General features: G+C 34.1%; 1 protein-coding gene across 6 annotated transcripts in view; it reads right to left on the minus strand.

The window, feature by feature from the left end:
- Nucleotides 1–22,858, minus strand: part of CSMD3 (CUB and Sushi multiple domains 3) — a 467,721-nt gene that overhangs the window by 115,956 nt on the left and 328,907 nt on the right. For all 6 annotated transcript variants that reach the window (XM_032442883.1, XM_032442886.1, XM_015856173.2 and 3 more), the window contains 3 exons: nucleotides 20,797–20,984; nucleotides 15,365–15,559; nucleotides 4,284–4,400 (listed from right to left, as the gene is read on the minus strand). In XM_032442883.1, coding sequence (XP_032298774.1) covers nucleotides 4,284–4,400; nucleotides 15,365–15,559; nucleotides 20,797–20,984 — 500 coding nt within the window. The remainder of the gene's footprint in view (nucleotides 1–4,283; nucleotides 4,401–15,364; nucleotides 15,560–20,796; nucleotides 20,985–22,858) is intronic.

A 22,858-nucleotide genomic window follows, 5' to 3' on the forward strand; every position in this document is an offset into this window, starting at 1 on the left:
GGGAGACCTCATTGTGCCCTTTTAGAGGGCAATTCTAGGAGGGGAACAGTTTCAAGTTGCATAGTGAAGTTATTCAAGTTGGAAGAAATTTTAATGTAATCTGCAGCCAGGCTGCAGATATCAGCAGAAACTGATGCCTATACAGCCCTGTCAGAATGTTCTTGTTTAATTTAATGTACGCATTAGTATTTTTAATATATATATATTGTATTTAATTTCTTTCTATGTTATATATCTTCATATTTAGTACATTTTAAGTCTTAGAAGTGCATTCTGACGTTTTGTTTAATTTTAGTTGCTGAAATTAAACAATTTATTTTTATTTACTTTTTCTAACTCGTTATCAAGGAAGTTGGTAACACAAAGCAACAGCAATAACCAGATGTGAGTCAACTATGCTATTATTATTATTATTTTGCTACAAAATTTACGCAAGTGTCTGGCTTCCAAAATTTTTCCTTGGAGGCTTTAATCACATTTTCCTAAAATTTACTTATGCTAGTAGAATAGATGCAAACTTCAATAGAATAACTATTTTTAAATGACTACAAATGAATAATTGGATACAAAAAGGAAAAAGCCAGGAAAGCAACATACTTTCTTCTGAAAAATAAACACTGTTCAAAGATTTGGTTGTAAAACTAGAGGATAATCACTTCTACAAGTCAAGACTGCAAATGGCAGAAACAGTAAGCCAAGTTTAATGAGGACTGCATACCCTTATTTCCTTTAGATGCAAAGGAAATTGCAAGATCACTGAGAGAAATTCTGAATCTTTGAAGATTGTTTACAGAGTAGTGAACAGAAATATCTAAGTCAATTCAGATAAAGTTACTTGTGAGAGGAATTATTTATATCCAGAGGAATATAATGAAGCAAAAAGATGACAGATATTGATTAGAACCATTTGAGCAGGGCCTAGGCCTGATAAGGTTTATAAATGGAGGGCTTTTTCAAAATGATCTTTTTCCACTTACTTAATCCTCATCTCATCCAAATCAGCTTTTTCCCCTGAAATACAGCTTGAAGGTGGAAACTTGGATTGCAGAATGACTCCTTCTAGCCACGTTTCTCCATCCTTTACTGCCTCCCAGTGAAACTCCTATATCAGGGAGTGGACACTTCGTTATTCCTCACCTGTTCTGGTTGGCTAATTTTAAAAAAAAAGTCTGGTCAAACTGGTGGCATTCTATAGTGAAGTGGTGGCATTGGTGGACAAAAGGAAAGCAAATGTTGTCATCTACCTGGACTTCTGCAAGACTTTTCACAAGAAGAGTTATGGATTTGAAAGGTAGGCTATTCAGCGGTTAAATAATTGGTCATAGGCAGCAGCTCGTGATCAATGATTCTACATCCAGGTGGAGGCTGATAACAAGTGCTGTCCCCAAGGGGTCCCTCTTGAGACTGATACTCTTTAAAATCTTTATCAGTGATACAGATGATGAGATTGTGCACCCATAGCAAGTTTACCGATGATACCAAGCTGACTGGTACATTTGATACAGAGAAGGAGGGGAAGATATCCAGAGGGACCTTGATAAACTCAAAAGATGGGCCCTTGTGAACCTAATGAGGGTCAACTTAGCAAAGTGCAAAGTTTTGCACTTGGATCAAGGTAACCCCAGATATGTATATAACCTGAGAGGAGAAATCATTGAGAGTAGCCCTGCTGAGAAGGACTTTGGGGTCCTGGCTGATGAAATTCTTAAGATGAGCCTGAAGTGAATGCTTGCAGCCTGGAAGGCCAATGGTATCCTGGGTATCATCAGAAGAGGGGTGGTCAGCAGGGCAAAGGAGGTGACTGTCCCTCTCTACTCTGCCCATGTGAGACCCCAGCAGGAGTACTGCATCCGAGTCTGGGGCCTCCAACACATGAAACAAGTGAGGCTTTTGGAGAGAGTCCAGAGAAAGTCCATGACGATTGTCAAAGGGCTGGAGCAACTCAGATGTGAAGACAGTCTGAAAGAACTGGGTTTGTGCAGCCTGGAAAAGAGAATGCTTCAGGGAGACCTCATTGCAGCCTTCCAGTATTTAAAGGAATTTTATAAATATGAGGAAAATCAACTTTTTACATGGGTAGGTAGCAACAGGAAAAGGGGAAATGGTTTTAAAGTAATGGAGGGGATTAGATGTCAGGGGGAAATTTTTTTATTTATTTTTTATTTTTTTTTACTGAGAGTGGTGAGTGATGTTCTTATTTTGAGGGCCCCAGAACTCGATGTCCCAACAGGTGGCGTCTGTGCAGAGTAAAGTCTGCAGTGCTTCAGTGCTGCAAGTATTTTTTAGTTTAATATGTGTCTATATTGACACTAAATTGTAAATAATAATAATAAAATCAATTGTGTATTACTGTAATTTGGTTTATTGTCCTTAGGGTAAAAAACACTTCTCTGTCTGCTTGACACACTTTACACAATACCATCTCAGATCTGGCTAGAATTTCTAAGCTGTATCATAGATAACATTGCCAACAGCAGTACTTATAAATGAACTTTAGTTAGTTATCTGGAGAAAACTGCAGAAAAGGACTACCATATATTTTTAATGCAGAGCTCACAAAGCTCAGTTTTTAGAATCTACTAAACATTGTTCATACTTTTAGATACTAGTATGAGATCAGCTGAAAATTCTGCAGTGAGAGAATTCTGTTCAAAAGAGAAATGAAAACAGGGCAACAGTTAAAGAATGCCAAGAAAAAAAAGATTGTCTATCAGCTGCTGATTTTAGTCAATCAGCAAATACTTTTTTCCTATTCTTAATAACAAATACACAAACGTAGTACTGCATGATGTTTCTTAGAGACTTCAGAAAACTGACAGAATGAATCAGAAAACTGAAACACAGTACCAATAATTTAATAAATTATTCCATGTCAAAGCAATGCAAGCTATGAACGTAATCTGCTTTTTTCATCAAGACCCAAAATAATAGAATTTCCTAATACTGTTCCTAACATGCTTACTGTGGAAAGTGAATATTTGCAAATTCTCCCAATTAAGTATGCAGAAGTCTATGCAAGACTTTAAGAAATTGTGCAGGTTCATTCCCTGCCCCAATCCTTCCCTCCCCCTACCTCCATTTCCATCTGTCACTTTGGGAAATGTGTCTTCAATTACAGTTACTTATCCTTTGCTTGTAGAATTCAAAAATCTACATTTCTATCCAGAATGTTGAAGATATAAAGTACAATGCATTCACATTTCAACCAAATCCTTCATTTCAGTAATTGTAAATCTTTATGTGTTGTCATGTGTGTCATTAAAGATCTAATAAGTATTAGTTTTGCCGGAAAACAGAAGATAAAATCACTCCAGTTTGTCTAAAACAGATAACTTAGGTCAAAAGTATATGTCTGATTGTCTTGATCAAAACTGATAAGAACAGTGTAACTAAATATATATATCTTTTGAATGCTGTAGAGGAACAGAGATCCTTGCAGCTTGGGAGACATTCCTTTTAAAAACTTGTTTATTTTGTAGCAGCCTATGCACCTCCATCCTAAAACTAAGAATAAATTAATTGAATATTAAAGCAGTCCAGTAATCACAAGTACAGCAGATGGAATACACAACAGTTCAAACATTTTGATAAAATGTTTGCAAAGTCAACATGAAAGAAGATTTATAAATATTCATTTCCATCCACAAGCATTTATTATTTGGTGAGCTGAAAGAGAAACTGTAGGTCAGAATAAAGTCTTACACATTGAAGCATAAACATGAAGCTTAATTATGTCACAATTATGCTGCATATTGGTTACCAAGGAGTCCAAATGATAAGCTATCAGTAGTCATCGAAAGCACTTCCTAATAATAAAGTGAGACAAAATAATTCATAACGAGAGATTAAACAGTATTGTAAAAAAGGTTGTTGTTTTTGAAGAACAGAAGGTATCTTTAAAAGACTCATCACCAAAACAATATTAGGGATAGGAGTTAAATTTTGATGGAGGACATGGAAATGTATGAAAAAAAGGAATAGACATGCTGTTCTAAGTTGGTTCTTATGAAAGACTATGCCATTGACTTGTGATTCAGAGAAGCCCAGCACTATGAATATTATCATACAAATATTCCTTCTTCACCTCATGTGGACTTTCTAAATTTAATTGTAAGTAAGTACAAGGATATTGAGAAATCAGTGCACTATGAAAATATCAGATAAAAAATATAAACAGAGATATACCTTTTTCAAATCACACAATTTATCCAAAATTGTTGAAAATAATCAAGTGAAGAAAAAAAATAATTAAAAAAAAAATCAATAAGATTATATCTACTTACCAAATTCCTTAGGAACAGTGATAGAGTAAACACAGTTGTGACCAACACTGTAATTCTTGGGGTAGTTTGGTGATAACACAGTCCCTTCAGAGCCTGTTGACCGACTTCCACAAGGTGCTAGAAATTGCAGAGAAATAGTTTTTAATAATATAATAAGCAAATTTTATTATTTTTCAATGTTAGATTACATTATATATCATGTGAAACAATGAGTACACTCAACTTTCTTACATATCAACCATCTTAATAAAATCATGATGTTTTTTTGTTTGTTTGTTTGGTAGTATTTATTTTATTCGGAGCATGCTATTTGTGTTGTACAAAACTACCATCCCTTTATATGATGCTTTATACTCCCATTTATATGATGCTTTATTCTCTAGGCACGGGTTATTCATCCTTTTAGCATACTAGTAAATGTTTACACCTGCCAATAATGCTCATGATTCAAATTGATATATAAAACAACTCGAACAGGAATGTCATGACTGATGAACATGACATGTCACTTATTTATATCTCAGTTACTTAGAAAATGACATATAAAGATATATGATACCAAAAGGGAAAGAATTTCATAGAATCATAGAATCATAGAATTACCAAGGTTGGAAAGACCTAAAAGATCATCCAATCCAACCGTTCACTTATTAATACTAGCTCCCACTAAACCATGTCTCTCAACACAACATCCAGTCTTTAAGTTTAATCTAGTTTCATTCCAAATTTTTAATAAAATTTGAATAGCACACAGCAAGTATACTCAAAGTTTAGTTAATAGATATATATTCCATTCTCAGCATTAAGAAGACTGTTACTTATACAATCCATGTTCTTTATACTCCTATTCTTCTCCATTCCTTCACTTTATGCAGCAAAAGATAGTATTTGTGATTTTAGAGAAGTAATTGTATAAATAAATAAATAAGAAAAAAAAAAAAGCAAAACCCTTTTGAAAAACACTTTTTCCCCCATAAATATATTTCAATTGCAATATTTTCTAATGTATAAAAATTAGATGTATTGCAACTTTAACACACTTTTATCAACTTCAACATATTGTATTTTACACACACATGCACAAAATTGTTGAAGTCAATATTTGTGTGTCTAAAATTAAGAGTGACTTGAGTTCTATCTTTAATAAATAACATGATACTGAGATGTTCTATGATAATACAGAAAACATACTGCAGAACCAAAGTGATGCCACTTGGACATCATACTTTATAAATATAGGAAAAAATACCCACAAACTAAATTTGTGTCAAACAAATAAATAATGTTAGTACACTTTTAAAATATTATTGATTTTCTCAAATGAAATTATTTCTCAACAATGTATTGATTTAACCATAATTTTTCACAGAATCGGAAAGGTAGTAATTTACTACTACTATAAAAAATAAATATTAAAACACAAAACAATTTCCTTGGCAACTCCACATAGGATTGTAAAAGATTAATATCAGATCTTTTATCAAGTTATATATATATATATAATGTATAATATATTTTATAATTTTTATAATATATAAATATAATTATGAAATATATTTTATAATTTTTGTAATTATGTGCGATATATTACATATATAGCCTTCAAAATTCTCTATGTTCTTATTAATACTAAACACTGATTAAAGTGACTTCTAATGTTAAAGTTGAAGAAAGTTCAATTTATTTCTTATAATTGGTATTAAAATATTTATTTGGAACTGATTCGATTTTGTAAACAGTGATCTCTGAGAAGTTCTTATAAGAGGTAAATGATTACTGATGTTTAATGAACATAAGATTAAATATGTGTCAAGTGAACAGTAGAGTTACAAATGGCATATGTTTTTGTTATGGAAGAAACTGAGCTGGGCTGTCCAGGAACATCAGCTTGGCAAGTATGTAGGTCACTTCAAAATGTCTCCTGTTTCCAACAAATGACAACAGACTAAAAGAGCATAATAATACTATTTGATAGAAAATTCTCAGTTATAAAACACTAGTCTTCAACATAGTCATCACCATAAACTAAGCATTCTTGCATTCTTGATTTGGGAAACTGTAATCTTCAGGCTTGTATTGGTTCAACAGGTCTTCATAAACTTGTATATAATGTTCTGTGTGAGCATTTATGTGCCTCTCTCTGCGATATTCTAGTGTTTCCATCATTGTTTCCAATGTACTGATACAATACACAGCTCGGTGCATAGTTCTCTGGCCACGATTCACCAATTCAAGCAAGTGAGCTGAGATGCTCTTCATTCCATAGTGTGGCTAAGATGCTCTTCATTTCATAGATATGCATGATGATCCAGAGCATGCTATATCTTCAATAAGCATAGATGTATTTCAATAGGTACATTTTGTTTCCACAGATAGAAATTCAATTTCACACCTTTGTTTCATACACACTTCCAAGTCAGATGCCATTTTGACAGAGAGCCCCTCTGCTGTCATCTGTCACATGGCAACAAAATGTAATATAATATTGGTAGGAAGGTTCACCCTCTACTGTCATATCACTAACATCCATCTCGGACACTGTGGGCCAACATAATAAAATAGAAGGCAGTATTTTCAGAGCATCCCTCACAGGCTGAACAATTATTTTCTTCAGAGGTTCACTTATTCTTTTATGGAAATAACTAGTACAATCATTCATAACTTCTTTGCTCATAAATATGCACAAAAATACCATAATTCTGACAAAATATTTCTATAACTACCTGGATACCCTTGGCAGTGGTCTTCCCTTTATACTTGTAAATGATCTTCCCCTTATTGCTTCATGATTAAATTCTCTTGTTATTCAGTTTTGTATTATGTCTCTTCTGATTACACAACAGGCACATTAATAGTAATAGTAATAGTAATAGTAATAGTAATAGTAATAGTAATAGTAATAGTAATAGTAATAGTAATAGTAATAGTAATAGTANTAATAGTAATAGTAATAGTAATAGTAATAGTAATAGTAATAGTAATAGTAATAGTAATAGTAATAGTAATAGTAATAGTCTCGTGTGGGTTGGAAGGGACCTTAGAGATCGAGTCCAACTCCCGGGATTCAAGCCTCTGTGCTGCAGAGCGGCACTTCTACCACTTGCACCACAGGGGGGATTCGAACCCTGGGCCCTGGTGTTGCAATGCGGCATTCCTACCACTTGCGCCACCGGAGCACACATATGTGGTCTCATAAGAGGAAAAGGCTGAAAAGCAGGGTTTCCATTAGGTTTCTTTTAGGCTCCAGACTCTCAACAGAGTTATATGCAACCTATGCTGCAGAAGTGGGAACTTAGTGCAGATGGGACTTAGAGATGAACTATTGGTCACTTTGACATATGCAAAGGTCAATTTGAAGCAAGAAAATACTTGCAGAGTACATTCCGCATTACTCTTTTTGAATTTACTACTTCCCTTAGGTATGATCTCTCCCACAGTGTTCTAACTGCTGCTAAAATTCCTGTACATAGTTCAAAGAATTCAGTTCCTGGGTTTCAAAATCAGTGTAATCCTGTGTAAAGGACAACTGACTTAAGATGAAAGCATTCAGCTGTCTAGTAAAATACTTAATTATGTAAATCATTAGGTTATATCTAATTCTGTCCTTATAACAAGACTGTCCTCCATCACTTTTCTGACTTTATCAAAAGGACGAAGAATTTTTGAATTTTTTAGTAAACCTACACAGTTCAATGACTATATTTATCTTCTCAACCTTTGCAGAAACATTTTTTGTTAAAATGACAGAAGGTTCAGGAATAAAAGACTCACTGAACATTAATATTCATAATATATCCGGAGATAAAAACATAGCTACAGTGTATTGAAAACATTAATTTAATATAAATTTGCCTCTGGAAAATATCTACTGTTGAGTAGTTTTCTTGGATATAGTGATTCCACCGACTCTCAATCATGCTTATTTCATCTATGTAAGTCTTGTTGCCTTTGCATTATTTTTAGTATGTGGTGATTTATTTAAATTCTTACTTAGCTACAGAGTTCAAATCTGAAAATCAATGTCTAATAATAATTCAGAGGGCAGTTTTTAACTGCAAAGTTATTCTTGCAGTAAAAATTCTAACTGAGTCATAACGCAACAGAATCTAACTACATATAACACAAAATACACCAAGAAATACTGAATATCAGTTTCCTTTTAAGTAGAAAACTCAGCAGAATTAACACAAAATATATCTACTTCTACATTAGATTATTCTCTGATGAAACATCAGAAGACCATAGAATACCCTGAACTGGGAGAGATCCTCAAGGGTCATCAAGTCCAACTATTGGCTCTACACAGGATCACTCACAATTTTTAAATCATGTTTCTTATAAATTTATCCTGATGTTTCTTGAAATCTGACAGAGTTGGTGCCCTGACTATCCCTGTAGAGCCTATTCCATTGTCTGACCAACCTCCCACTGAAGAGCCTTTTCCTAGCACCCAACTTGACCTTGTCCTGACACAGCTCCAAGCCATTCCCTTGGGTCCTGTCTCTGACATCAGATAGCAGAAATCAGTGCTGCGTGTCAGCACACTGTGAGGAGCTGCATTCTCCCATGAGGTCTTCCCTCAGCCTCCTCTTCTCTAGATTGAACAAATGGAGAGATTTTCACAGCTCCTCATACATCTTTCCCTCTATACCATTTACCATCTTCATAGCTCTTCTTTGAACTCTAAGTTTTATGTTCCTATATTTTGATGCCTAAAACTGGACATAGTGCATGAGGTTAGGCTGCACCAGCACAGAGCAGAGTGGGACAATCCTTTTTCTTTACCAGCTAGAAATAATGTACCTGATATAACTCAGGGTACGATTGGCACTGTTGACTGCCGGGGCATATTGCTGACTCATGCTGAATTTGCTATTAGTCATAACCCACAGACCATTTCTTGCAGGGATGCCCTCCAGACTCTTGTCTTCCAGTCTCTACATAAATCCAGAGTTACCTTATCCCAGATGCAGAATCTGGCCCTTATTATATTTCAACCTCATGCAGTGGATGATTGACCTGACCTGTAATCTGTCAAGGTCTCTCTGAAAGTCCAATTGCCTTCAGAGACTTGTCAGATACTCCCTAATTAGCATCGCCCACAAACGTACATAGGATATCTTCAAGTCCTGTCACTGATGAAAGTATTAAAGAGAACTGACCCTGAAATGGACCCCTATAGGACCCCTACTAGTGACTGACCACCAGCCTGATGTAACCCATTTACCAGAACCTTTTGAGCCTGACCAAACAGGCACTTGTTCACCACCATATTATGTATTACCTACCAGTTGTGTAGTAGTGCCTATTAATGCCTGGCAAGCTGAAGCCCCTCATAAGCTGGGGCTTTAACTTATGTTCAGCTATCTCTAGACCAACTTCAATGTTGACCTAGAGATATCTCTTAGTTCCCTAATGAATAATTCATCACTACCATCATTCCGGCCTATATAGGAGGCTCCAACAACATCCACTTTATTTGCTTTTGCCTTTCTTCTTACCCAGATGCTCTAAACCACATCAGAACCAACTATAGTCTATCTTTCTGGAAGATTTCCCATCTTGATCATTAGTATTCAATCCCATTTGTACATCAAATAACTAAATTCTAAAATTAGATAATAAAAAAATTAAAATGCTTTTCAAGTCAATTATCTGTAGCAAATCTTTGACATAATGTTTGGGGAACATCTGGAGGAAAACAATCTCTTTAAAAATTTCTTTTTTGGAATGATTATACCTTTTGTATTATTCATTTACTCATCTGTGCATTCTATTAATATTTAAATTTTATTTAATTAAGAATTTAATTTAATGAAGAATCATTCATATTTGTTATGAAAAGTGTGATTTCTGAGTCAAATAGCGAAAATTTTGGTAGAAAAATCAGCAGAGGTCTCTCATTGAGAATACAGTTTATTATACAACGTTAGTAGAGAAGGACATATTTAAAACATATTTTTATTAAGAAGAAGAAAGAAACAACGGTGAGTAAAACAGTTAAAATTATTTGTGCTTTCCAAAAAGCTCATTAATTTCCTGAATGCACAAAATCAAAATGTTGCCTATTGCTACAGAGATGGTAAGTGATATAATCTCCTGAATCTTGTTTTGATAATAAGGCTCACTATTTCATAAAGGACGTAGAAAAGGATGTGGAGAGGAGATAATCTGCCTGTAATGACTCTATTATTCTTTTACAAAATAAATAAATAAATAAATAAATAAATAAAATTGCAGTTTCTCACTCTATATTCCCAATTAGCAAATCTCTAGAGTATTTCTTTACCTGAAAGAGTACACTAGTACTACCACTGAATGACAGTCACAATGATAGCTTTATTATTATTATTTATTTATCTAAGAATATTATTAAAATGAAAACCTGTAATTCCTTAGGTTGGAAACTGGCTCAGAGTTTGTTATTGCGCAATATCTTGTTTGTGCATATCAGCAATTTAAAGAGAAACTACAGTTACAGTTCTAACAAAATCTGATTTTAAATTTGAGATCTGACAACCAATGTTAAATTAACTAAAATCACACTAATCTTTTCCATCTCAGATTTCTTTACTATCACTACTTAAATCTACAACACACTGGAAAGAAACATATACTTATTCCCACTCAGGAGAGCTATAGTTCTCAGTTAATAACCAAAATGTCAAAGACTATAAAGAGGTATCAGACTAAAAAAGAGTTATTGTAATTCATTTATTTATTTATTTTATAATAAGACTCTTACTATTTTCATAAGGGAAGTAGAAGAGAGTGAGGAAGGAAGAGGAGATAATCTGCCTGTAATGACTATATTACTCTTTGACAAAGAAGACATCAACTCTCTTATATCATAACCTGATAATACATTATATTATGCTATAATAAATACTAGCCCATCCTATCTCCTTAGCAAGATAATGTAGTATTGCATAGAATAACATAGCATAGCATAACTATTTACTTAGTTTTTCCTCAATTACATCATCCTTGAACATACTTTTAGTCTTGAAATTTTACTGATATTTTAATAATTTCTCTACTTTTCTCATATTTCAAAAAGTATATTTGTGGTTACATTAGGTTTGCTATTTCAGTAGTTATTCCTCAAAACCCTGCTGCACACATATTTCTATTTTCCTCATTTAAAGATGATTCCATTTTGCTGGAACAGATATTTTAACTTCTGTTGTATTCCTTGTTCCTGCTGTTTCCACGTGCTTAGCTTTTCAGTATTTGCTTCAAACTACTGAGGCTCTAAAATGATGTTTCTTAGTGGGTCCTATGTCACCATTAAGTAGTGTTTTGCTGTTGTCTTCAGTTTTCATTCAACTAATCTTTTTGTTTGTATGGGGTTATAGTCCTTTTTTTTTTTTTTTTTTTTTCTTTCCCTCCCGGGGTGTCCAATTTGACTGCATTATGGACAGTTTGGATACATTTTGAATACATTATTATCATATATTTTCTCATTGAGAAAATCTGATCTGTTTTAGGCCAGCTGTTCCTCTATTAATTTGATACTTTTATCACTATGCTGAAATAAAAACAATGTTAACTAGACACTAATGTTTGAACTGCAATGTTCTATGACCTTCATTTACTTACATGTGCCATCAAATGTTACACAACCTAAATACAGTTTGATGCCCGTCTGATGCCCATACATACATGAACCAAAACAGTAGACATCCTGACATACTACATAAGTACTGTTCAAAAATACCAAGGTAATCAGTAACTGATTCTCAAAGCAAGATAAAAATATAGAATGAAGTGTAATGCAGTAGAGAAGGAAATGTAATGCATTTCATGGAATCACAGAATTGTTTTAGTTGAAAGGGATTTTTAGAGGTCATCTAGTTCTACAGTGAACAGGGACACCTGCATCTAGATCAAGTTGCTCAGAACCTGGTCCAGTCTGACCTTGAACATCTCCAAGGACTGGGTATCTACCACCTCTGAGCAGTCTGCTCCAGTGCTTTACTACCCTTCTTCTAGAAAACTTTTTCAATTCTAAATCTCCCCTGTTTTAGTTTAAAACAATTTTCCCTTGTCTTATCACAAGAGACCCTGCTGAACAGTCTGTTCCCTTTCCTCCTATAAACACTCTTTAGATACTAAAATTCACAGAAACACAAGTGAATTTTTGCAGTATTGGAATACACATATTGGTATCAGAGTTGTATTTAATATGTTATATTAACTTATGTTAGCACTTAACTACAATTTAGGATATTAAATATGTATGTATAATAAAAATATTGTAGTGAATATCTAAAAAATTGACATAAATTGAACTAAAAATTTGTTGGAGATGATACTGTTCCTTCAAGAGAGTATAAGATCAGAAAAAAAATTTACTGTATGCAGCATAACAATTTTACAAAGTTCTCTATTTTACTTAAACCCCTTGGATTCTCTGTCAATTGATTTTAATTAGGTTGTTGTAATTAACTTCTATTCTTAATTTTTCATTCTTTATTTACCATTATATGTCATAAAGTTAAAAGTGGTGTGGCTAAAAATATATCTCTGTATATTTATTTATTTCCAAAACTTTTTTGAACTGTTAACTGTTATAGCTATATCTAGTAAAATCTTCTCTGTTATGAAGAGAAAAACAGCTTTAAAAACAGATGAGATTTTACAACAACTTCCTTACAACTACTTTGAATCCTGTCTGGTGACCTCTTAAGACTCCTCTCTGTGGAGGAGAGGAGAACCATTCCACTATTATACTGAGAAGAAAACTTTCTATTTCTTCAGAAGTCCTTAAACTGCATTTTCAAGTCTGACTATAAGCAATTAATTTTTCAGAATAAGTAGCATTTCAGTAGCATATTTAAAATGCAACCCTAACTGATAAAAATTCTATTTCTAAGTGCTCAGGTCATGGTTTGTGTGATTCCATAAATCAGATGTCTTGTCTTGGAGAAACAGAAAATTAGAAATGCATTGTAAAACATGAAAATTATGAAAAGTAAAGTAATAATAAATAAAATTAAAGTATACTGCTTATACAGTTCAACTGAGCATTGTTTGGAAGTATAAAACACAGCCTCACTCTCTGAAGTGACATTCAGCATAAGTAACTAGAGAACATTATTTCCCTTCTGCAATTACTTAGTTCCAGAATGTTTAAGCCATGGCCTGTGAGTCAGATGCAGCCCAGCACAGCCTTTTCTGTGGCCTGCTCTCTGCCCCAATCCATCATGGATATGACTCTCCGCTACTGAACATCTCTTTCAGGCCCTGGGCACACACCCATCACTTAACAATAACTAAACCATCAGTGTGCTGTTAACATTGAACTGAAACTAGGAGGCTGCTAAATCAAATTATGGCAAATAATTTCATGTATTTTAACACATTTTCTAAGAACAGTCCTTTAACCAGTAAAAAAAATATGCAGCTCTGCCTTCTGTTTTAATAAAGGAATTTGAGAATAAGTTTCATGTATGGCTTTTTTTCTTAGAAAAAAAAAAAAAAAAAAAAGTGGCATAAAACATAAATCATAGCATAAACAGTTTATGACAATATCTGAGTTAGTTCACTGTGTTTTTCAAATGGAGACAATTTAAAACCTGTACTCAAGTATTCCCAAGGCTGAAACAACACAGTATACTAAAATATAGCAGTATATTCAGTGGCAAATCAATTATTTCTTCTGTTAGGAGCAAGGCCTTACACTAGATCATAAATGCAATTTTCCATTGCACAGTCTACGGTTATTCTGTGAACAACTGTTGCTTGGTACCAAGAATATAAAACGAGTAATAGTTGGTGAAGCTAAAAGAAATTATTTGCCATCATGCCTGTCATAGGAACACTGCATCTGCATATGTTAATTAGATCCTGTTCATGACAAATAGCTTAGCACATTACCATGGATAATCTTTGCAAGTGTTCATTAAAAAAAAATAAAATTATTTTACTTTTCAGTGAAAGTATCAGCATATGTTGCAAGAAGAAGGACCAACTTTGGATTACCGCATATCAGTTTCATCTAGATTTTCCATGTTGTTTATCAAATTATCATCTTCATATCAATGATTTTTTTTTTTTTTGAAAAAAAATAAAAATAAATTTCTGTGCTCTTTGAATTATCTTTACAAAATTGATTCTGCATGTTGTAAAGCATGTCCCTTGAGCCATGAGAGCCATCTGGAGTGTTGAACATTATTTCTATTTCTTATTTATTTTCTGTCTTACTTAGCTCCAAATATAAGCAAAATGAAATGTCACTTATTGTTTTTGTTGGTTTTTTTTTTTTTTTTGGTTGTTTGGTTTTTTTGGGGTATTTTTGTTTTTTTTTTTTTGGTTGTTTGTTTTTTGTATTCTGAGATACTTCACTCTCACTGCAGAGCTGTATGACTAAATATGGCTCTCAAGATAGAAGATCCTGAATCCCAAATTGATGTTAAAAGTACAGAGATTAGGCAGAAAAGTAACTTTTAAACAAACTTATTTACAGACTTTATACCTCATACGATTTTGTACACATTTACAAATTTGCTAGCATCATTTTTTTCAATTTTTTTGTCACTGATGTTTGATGTACATTGCTATGATTTTGATGGATAATGAAAATAATAAAGTTTTTCAAGGCCTTACAATTTTATAATTAAGAGTTTAGTTATTCTGTTTATTTGACAATTTACATATATTTTTCTGTTTTGCTCATAACTTGCTATTCAATTTCTGATCAAAATTTAAGTACTCAACAAAGAAAATCCATAGTCTTTGGGAAGTGAATTTATTTTAACTGGAAGTTGATTCTCAGCTTTTTATCTTCAAATTATTCAAAGGATTTGAAATTAAGATGATACTGAAGATACCTGATTTTTACTCATTTATTTTAACTTCACTTCAGGTATTTGTATGCACAGATATCATTAACCTTATTTTCTGCAAATGATGCGATGCTATTTAAACAAAAGTATACAAATGATTTTTATTCTATTCCCCCCCCCCCCCAAAAAAAAAAAAGTGTATGAAAATTATCTACTCTCATCTTCTACATTTTCCATATGACAAAACAAGAGTAATAACAGCAAATAAAATACATGAAAAATTGCTCTTACCGTGACAACTGGGTAGAGCCCTGTTCCACCCAGGTCTTCCATCATCTCCCATGATACAAGTTAGTGTAGAATATCCTTGCAGAACGTAACCAGCATCACAGTAGTATGTGACAGTTGATCCTAGTTTATAGTCCATTCCAAGTCTTGTTCCATTCATTATATTTCCAGGATCAAAGCAAGATTCACGTAGCTTTGCTATTAAAGAAAAAAATATAAACAGAATTCTGAGTATAATATAAAGCATTACATATGTTTTCTGGAATTCTCTCAAGGTCTTTGAAAACTGTATACATGTTATACATGCCTTATTTATTTTACATTTTATATATACTTTAGAATTTTTTTCTCTTCTGCATCACTTTGATGTCACCTGTGACTGTAATCATCTCTCCTTCACTTTAAAAACTTAATTAATTTCTACATAGTGACCCAACTTGCTTTTCTTGTATTTTTACCATGGAATTCCTATAGAATGTAATCACAAGAACCATTTTACAAGATTTCACTCTTATTTGTAGACTATTTTTAAGATCCTGGTTTTAAGATTTATGGTCTAAAAACTGATGAGCAGAGGAAATCTAAGTAAGTGGTTTGTGATAAAATAAAAAAATATGCAAAGAAAATTTCTTCAAAACTAATAAAACCCAAGTGAACATCCACAACATGATCACTAGTTCAAAGCATAAAAGTTGTACCAAAATAACTCAGACATTTTCAACAAGTTTATTAAACAGAAACATTTAAGGAAAATTGGCTACATTCTTCCATTAATTAAAATAATAGTAAATGTACTAGAAAATGGTAGGCACTGTAATGAATCATATGATTTTTTTCTTATGCAGGATGTAATTTGGAGGGTTTTTTTTTTGTTTGTTTGTTTGTTTTTAATCAAGCACAAGACAGAAAATCCAGATTTTCTTCTTTATTGTTTATGGGTGTTGTGAAAGTCAAGAGGCAATATTTATTCACTATCAGAAAGATCAGTGCCAACTTTCTATACCCTAGAAGAATTGCAGAAATTGTAATTGCACTGTAGATCTTTGCACTTCAAGATGTCTGCCAAAAGGTTATAGGAATTTTAAATACAAAGACACTTCTGATTCTAGCAGTCACTAAGCTTAAGTTCCTCAAAACATGAGACAATAAGGAAAAAGGAAAATATATTTAACTTTATTGTATAAGTTTTAGCCACATATCAGCTTTTTCTCACTACCATAGACAAGATGATGCAAACAGATTTTCATTTTGATTTTTATGGCCATTTTATACAAGGTCTACCAAAAAAGTAATGCTTCGTATTTTATTATGTTATCCCATGATATCAGAGGCAGGTGATAGCGGTATGTCAGTAGAGGCTGAACCTTCCCACCATTATTCCATTAAATTTTGTTGCTCTGTGACAGAAGACAGCAGAAGGGCACAGTGACGAATGGTGTCTGACGTGGAAATGCACACATGAAGCAAAGCTGTGTAATTTAATTCCTCCATGAGGAAGAAAATGGCACACATTCATATTAATCAACACTTGCTGAACATTTGTGGAGGCCAAATAGTGGATGTGAGCATAGTGAGGTAGTGAGTGGTGCATTTCAGCAGTGGCAACAGTGACAGTGGGTCACCTCCAACAGTGAAGATTTTAAGAGAGTGGCATGAAGGCCCTTGCTCATTGCTGGCAGAAAAGCAGAGGTAAAGGTGGTGACTATGTTGAAAAATAGTGTTTCATAACTGAGAATTTGCTCTATCAAATACTGTTATTCTGCACTTTGTATCTGTTGCAGTTTCCATTGAAATAAAGCATAACTTTCAAAAGCAAACTATGTACTTAATGAGAGGTGAGAAATATTATATTACAACACCATAAAGGTTTCATATATTTATGTTTGAAGATGGAAACAGAATAATCCTCCTGAAATTTTGATTTCACATTTTCCAAAAGAACATGAAAATCTCCTAATGTGGGTAACATTGCCATGAACATGCATTTTAATTGAAAATGAGTATAGCAGCAAGTGAGAGTTACAAAATCTAATTATAGTAACAATAAATATTTGAAATCCACAATGATTCATTTATATAGTTGTAGTATACTGCATGTAGTATCTAAATTTTTCCTTTTCTGAAAGGTAAGTCTTCAAAATACAGCATGACACTATGAAAAAAAAGGACCAACACTTCTGTAACACTTATATTCCAAAATCTGGGTGGACATTTAAAAGTTAAGAGATTCAAGTTACCAAAAAGTCTGTAAGATATCATATTGACATTAATAATTATTATGTAAACAAACTAAACAGTTGTTTGAGAAGCCTGGCAGATCATAGAGCAAACTGAAAATTATTTCAAGTTGGAATAATCAAATTCATTAATTCATTATACAAATAAATAAAGACCATTTACTTTAGAGGTATAACATTTTGACAATAACAAGGAAGCATGAATTATAGAATCCTTAGAGTTGGAAATGGCATCTAAAGGTCATTTAGTCCCTGCAGTGAACATAGACATGCACAGCTAGATCAACCACAGATAGATCAAGTTGCTCAGAGCCTGATCCAGTCTCACCTTGAAAGTCTCTAGGGATGGGGCATCAACCACATGTCTAGACAGCCTGTTCCAGTAACTCACCACCTTCACTGTAAAAGACTTTTTCACTATATCCAATTTAAATCTACCCTCATTAAACCTCAAGCCACTTCCCCCTGTTCTATCACAACAGACCCTGCTAAAAAGACTGTCTCCTTCTTTTCTGTAGCTTCCCTTTAGATACTGAAAACGTCACAATCAGATCACCTCAGAGCCTTCTCTTCTCCACACACTAGGAGTGGTGTTCTGTCCCACAGGACATTTTTGCGGCCCCCTTCTGGATGTGTTCCAATAGGTTTACACTTCTGTACTGAGGACTCCATCTCCAGGTGCAGTACTCCAGGTGATGCCCCACCAGCATGTAGTAGAAGGGCAGGATCACCTCCGTCAGCATGCTGGCAGTGCTTCTTTGGACAGTGCTCAGGATAAGGTTGGCTTTCCAGGCTGTGAGAGCATGTTGCTGGCTCATGTCCAGCTTTCCGTCCATCAGTACACCCTGGTCTTTTTCAGCAGGGTTGCTTTCAATATTTTCAGCGTGTATTAGTAGTGAGGGTTGCCATGACCCAGGCGCATGACCTTGTGTTTGGATTTGTTAAACCTCATGAGGTTAACCTGGGTCCATTGTTCAAGTCTGTCTAAGTCCCTCCCTCATTTTGTCCATCTGGTGTGTCAGTGGTGTAATCAGCAAACTTGCTGAGGGTGCACTCAACACCCACTGAATTACCTATTATTGAACTTCCTTAAGCCTTATACTGTGAGATCACTGTTGCTGAGTTTATAATCATAGAATCATAGAATTACCCAGGTTGGAAAAGACCTTGAAGATCATCAAGTCCAACTGCAGCCTAACCAGAACCCTAACTGTAAAAACCCTACACTAAATCATAACCCTGAGTACCACATCCAAACGGCTCTTAAACACAACCAGGGTAGGCGATTCAACCACCTCCCTGGGGAGCCTATTCCAGTACCTAACTACCCTTTCTGTAAAGAAGTTCTTCCTAATATCCAACCTAAACTTGCCCTGGCACAACTTGAGGCCATTTCCCCTCGTCCTGTCACTTGTCACTAGTGAGAAGAGACCTGCCCCACTCTCACTTACAGAACCTTTCAGGTTCTGGAATAGGGCAATAAGGTCTCCCCTCAGCCTCCTTTTCCCCAGACTAAACAGCCCCAGCTCCCTCAGCCTCTCCTTGTAGGGCTGATAGTCTCTCCTTGTAGGGCTGATATGTTTATGGTAAGGAATCTGTGTTTCAGAATTCTAGTAGGTCTTCAGATAAGGAATACATTAGCATTAAATAAAAAATTAAAAAGAGAAAAAGATAAAGCAATCTATTATGTCTGGAGCTTAAATCAAAAACTGAGGAAAGACATGATCTATCATAGCACAAATTATGTGTGGGAAACAATTACAGACCAATAATTTTCTTTTCACCAAAGGTATTGCTGTGACAGTCTGCTAATATTGCTGACAAAATACTAATAATATGCCTATAAAAACAGTTTCTTAATAACTATTTTTTAAAATCAAACTTGAAATATGTAGCATTTTCAATCTACTTCCTGAAATCTGAAGTGGCTGATAAGCAAACTTTTAAAGAAAAAAAGTCAGTTTATCAGACTGTTATATATGAAGAATGAAGTAAAATGCACTTTGTGACTCAGGCTCTGTCTTTTCTATACTCTCCCATTAGGTAGCTGGAATAAACCCAGTTCCCTCACTCTTTTTCTATGTTAGGTGTTCTAGTCTCTTAAACATCTTGGAAACCCTCCATTGCACTAGACTTGCTTATCTGTGTCTAAATTCCTTCAGCACTTATATGTACACAAGGTGTGACCTCCAAAGATCAAAACAGAATCACGGAATCATAGAATGGCCTAAATTGAAAAGGACCTCAAATATCATTTAGTTTTAACCCCCTGCTGTGGGCAGGATGGCCAACCATTAGACCAGGCTGCCTATAGCCACATCCATTCTTTCAACAGGTGGAAGAATTTCTTGCCTATTGCTGCTGATTCCACTCTTTCTTCCACTCTCAGCTCAGAATGTAGTTTCCTTTCTTTCCCAGAGGACATGTTGCTGGTTCACAGACAATTTGCTGCCCACAAGGCCCTACACATCTTTTTCTGGAGTGCCTATCCACCATTTCCATGGGCAGCCTCTTCCAATACTTGACCATTCTGTCTAACATTCAACCTCAACGTCTCCTGGCACAACCTGAGGTCATTGCATCTCATCCTAATACTGTCACCTACGAGAAGAGAATGATCCCTCACTTCACCACAACCTCCTTTCAGATAGTTAGAGAGCAATAAGGTCTCAGTGAGCCTTCTCTTCTACAGACTAAACATCCCAGTTCCCTCAGCATTTCCCCATAAGACTTGTGTTCCTGACCTTCACTGCTTCACTGCCATTCTTCAAGTTTTCCAGAGAGGTGGATGCAATCAAGGCCAGGCTGGATGTGGCTCTGGGCAGCCTGGTCTTGTGGTTGGCAACCCTGCACATAGCAGGGGGGTTGAAACTATATGATCACTGTGGACCTTTTCAACCCAGGCCATTCTGTGATTCTATGATTACTTCTGAAGTATGTAAAATATTTTTGAACCATGCATTTTTCATGTACTTTCAATATGAAGTCATATACTAAGATTCTGTCTTTAATTAGTATGCTTGTAATATTGTATTTTGTTTGCACAATTGTGTTTTGTATGTTTTGTATCTGGATACACATTATCATACCTGTAGACAAAAACAAAACCTCACCTGGCAGACAGCTACGAGGAAATAACGCAGATTGAAGTTACACTCAGAAATGTTTTGAATACAAAAGAAATATAAATTTATTTACCTTTGTACTCCAGGTGAAATCCTGTGAAACTAACAGATCCATCACTCCGAAAAGCCAGATGCATATTATTTGAACTGCTCTCTATCCTCTCTGGAAGCTTGCTATCTTGAAAGCTCCCAATCAGTGGGCTATTACCATCTGGCCCATCATAAATGTAAAGAAAATCATAATTTGGTTCTATACTGAAACTGTAGGGGAAAACAATAAAAATATTGGATAAAATAAGCTTTGTATAACATTAGCTAGGTTAAATAAAATTTTACTATCACTGCTTTCATGTAATGGCAAAACAAAATCAAACAACTGTCAGATTAATGGCTTGTGGAAGTGTTGCTATTGGAGATATTTTTGCTTTAAAACAACAGAAACATTATATTGATTCTCTGCTTAGAACCTTTATTTTTCCCCTAATGAGTGGAAATAGGTAAATAAATAAATAAATAAAATTAGATAAAAAAATTATTTATGACAGTAGTTCTGAATCTTTAGATAAATAAACAACTTAGCTCTACAGGGACCCTTGGCAGAAATGCTTTTTAATATTGAGTAGTCAGCAGCAGAGTACATCATACACAGAATTCAGACAGGCTGACCATGCTCTCACAAAGATAAGGGATGATTCTCTATTAACTCTAAGAGAAAGCAATATTTTGCCCATCAGCGTAGCTGAAAATGTCAAATATTGAAGCTTCTCTTTTGGTTAATGGAATTAATTTAGTTTGTTATGTTGTTTAAGTGAGCTAGTTAGTTGTTTTTCTTTGTTTGTTGGTTGGTTTGTTTTATTTTGAACTTAATATTAGCTATTGGCAGGGAGTTAACCAAATTCCCTTGAGAAAGTGATTGTGTACAAAGGGAAAAAAAAAAACAACTGGTAGTTGAAGAATGAAGGCAAACCACATTTTGTCTCTCGTTCCCACTAGGTCCTGATAAAATGAATGTAGGCATTAAAGACTTAGTCGAGCTTTTTAATTGAAAAGAGTTATTTTAACTTTTGTGTTACTTAAATAATATCTCCTTTAAAAGAAATACAAAAGTCAATAGTTTTTTGTTGTTGTTGTTTGTTTGTTTTTACTAAACTTGTTAGCTTCTCTCAGAAATCACAGTAACTGTTCAGATTTTAAGAATGACCTAGCAATATCTAGGATCTATATTTGGGATTTATCTAGAGTGTTCATATACAGAACTGGATTGCACTGTAAAATAGTATTTTTATTCTAAGTTTTAGGGTCTTCTTACCTAAATAGAGAATAGAAAGAGTAGAACATTCTTAGATACTCATTTACTTTATTATACTGATTTATGTCAGAAAAATACTTTCTTTGGAAAAAATTAGTTTGCACCCTGAGTCATTCACCTAAACACAAAATTCCTTACTGAAGCTGTTTGTAAATGAAATAACTTTGTCCAGTCTAGTCAAATGCAAAATGTTATGAAAGTGTTCCTCCTTACAAAATAGTTCCCATTTAATATTGTAAAGGTAAATATTAAATATATTTATCATTGAATCACATACTATGTCAGTAAGGACCGAATGAAATTAAACAATAATATGACAAACATCACTAAATATGCATCACACTGTCAGTGATTAGAATGAAGATAGTATTAGAGAACTTTCAGCATAAATAGGATTTAAATTTGAAGGGGTATTACAAATACAAATTTTCTGTGATAACTATTTTTCACATATAGTAAACGTACATAATAACTTACTTTATGGGTTACACACAGTATAGAGAGTAAAAGTTCATCTATGGATTAAATTAAGGTGAATTTAATTTAGTACTGCATTGTAATGCAGTCCCTGCCAAGCAGGAGGGTTGGAACTTCATGATCCTTGAGGTCCCTTCCAACCCAGGTCATTCTGGTATTCTGTGATTCTGTAATAAAGGGGAATGTTAAACCTTTTTCCCTTTAATAAACAGTGGAAAGTATCCTACTGTTTATTAAATGATAAGGACAAATAAAGTACACTTAAACACCATTTTTTATCTTTTTCTTAGCTATCAGATGAATGCCTCATAGAAAATATGATCATTAAAGACGGTCTTGCTGGCTGAGT

Source organism: Coturnix japonica, chromosome 2, assembly GCF_001577835.2.
Source record: "Coturnix japonica isolate 7356 chromosome 2, Coturnix japonica 2.1, whole genome shotgun sequence".
Classification (NCBI taxonomy): domain Eukaryota; kingdom Metazoa; phylum Chordata; class Aves; order Galliformes; family Phasianidae; genus Coturnix; species Coturnix japonica.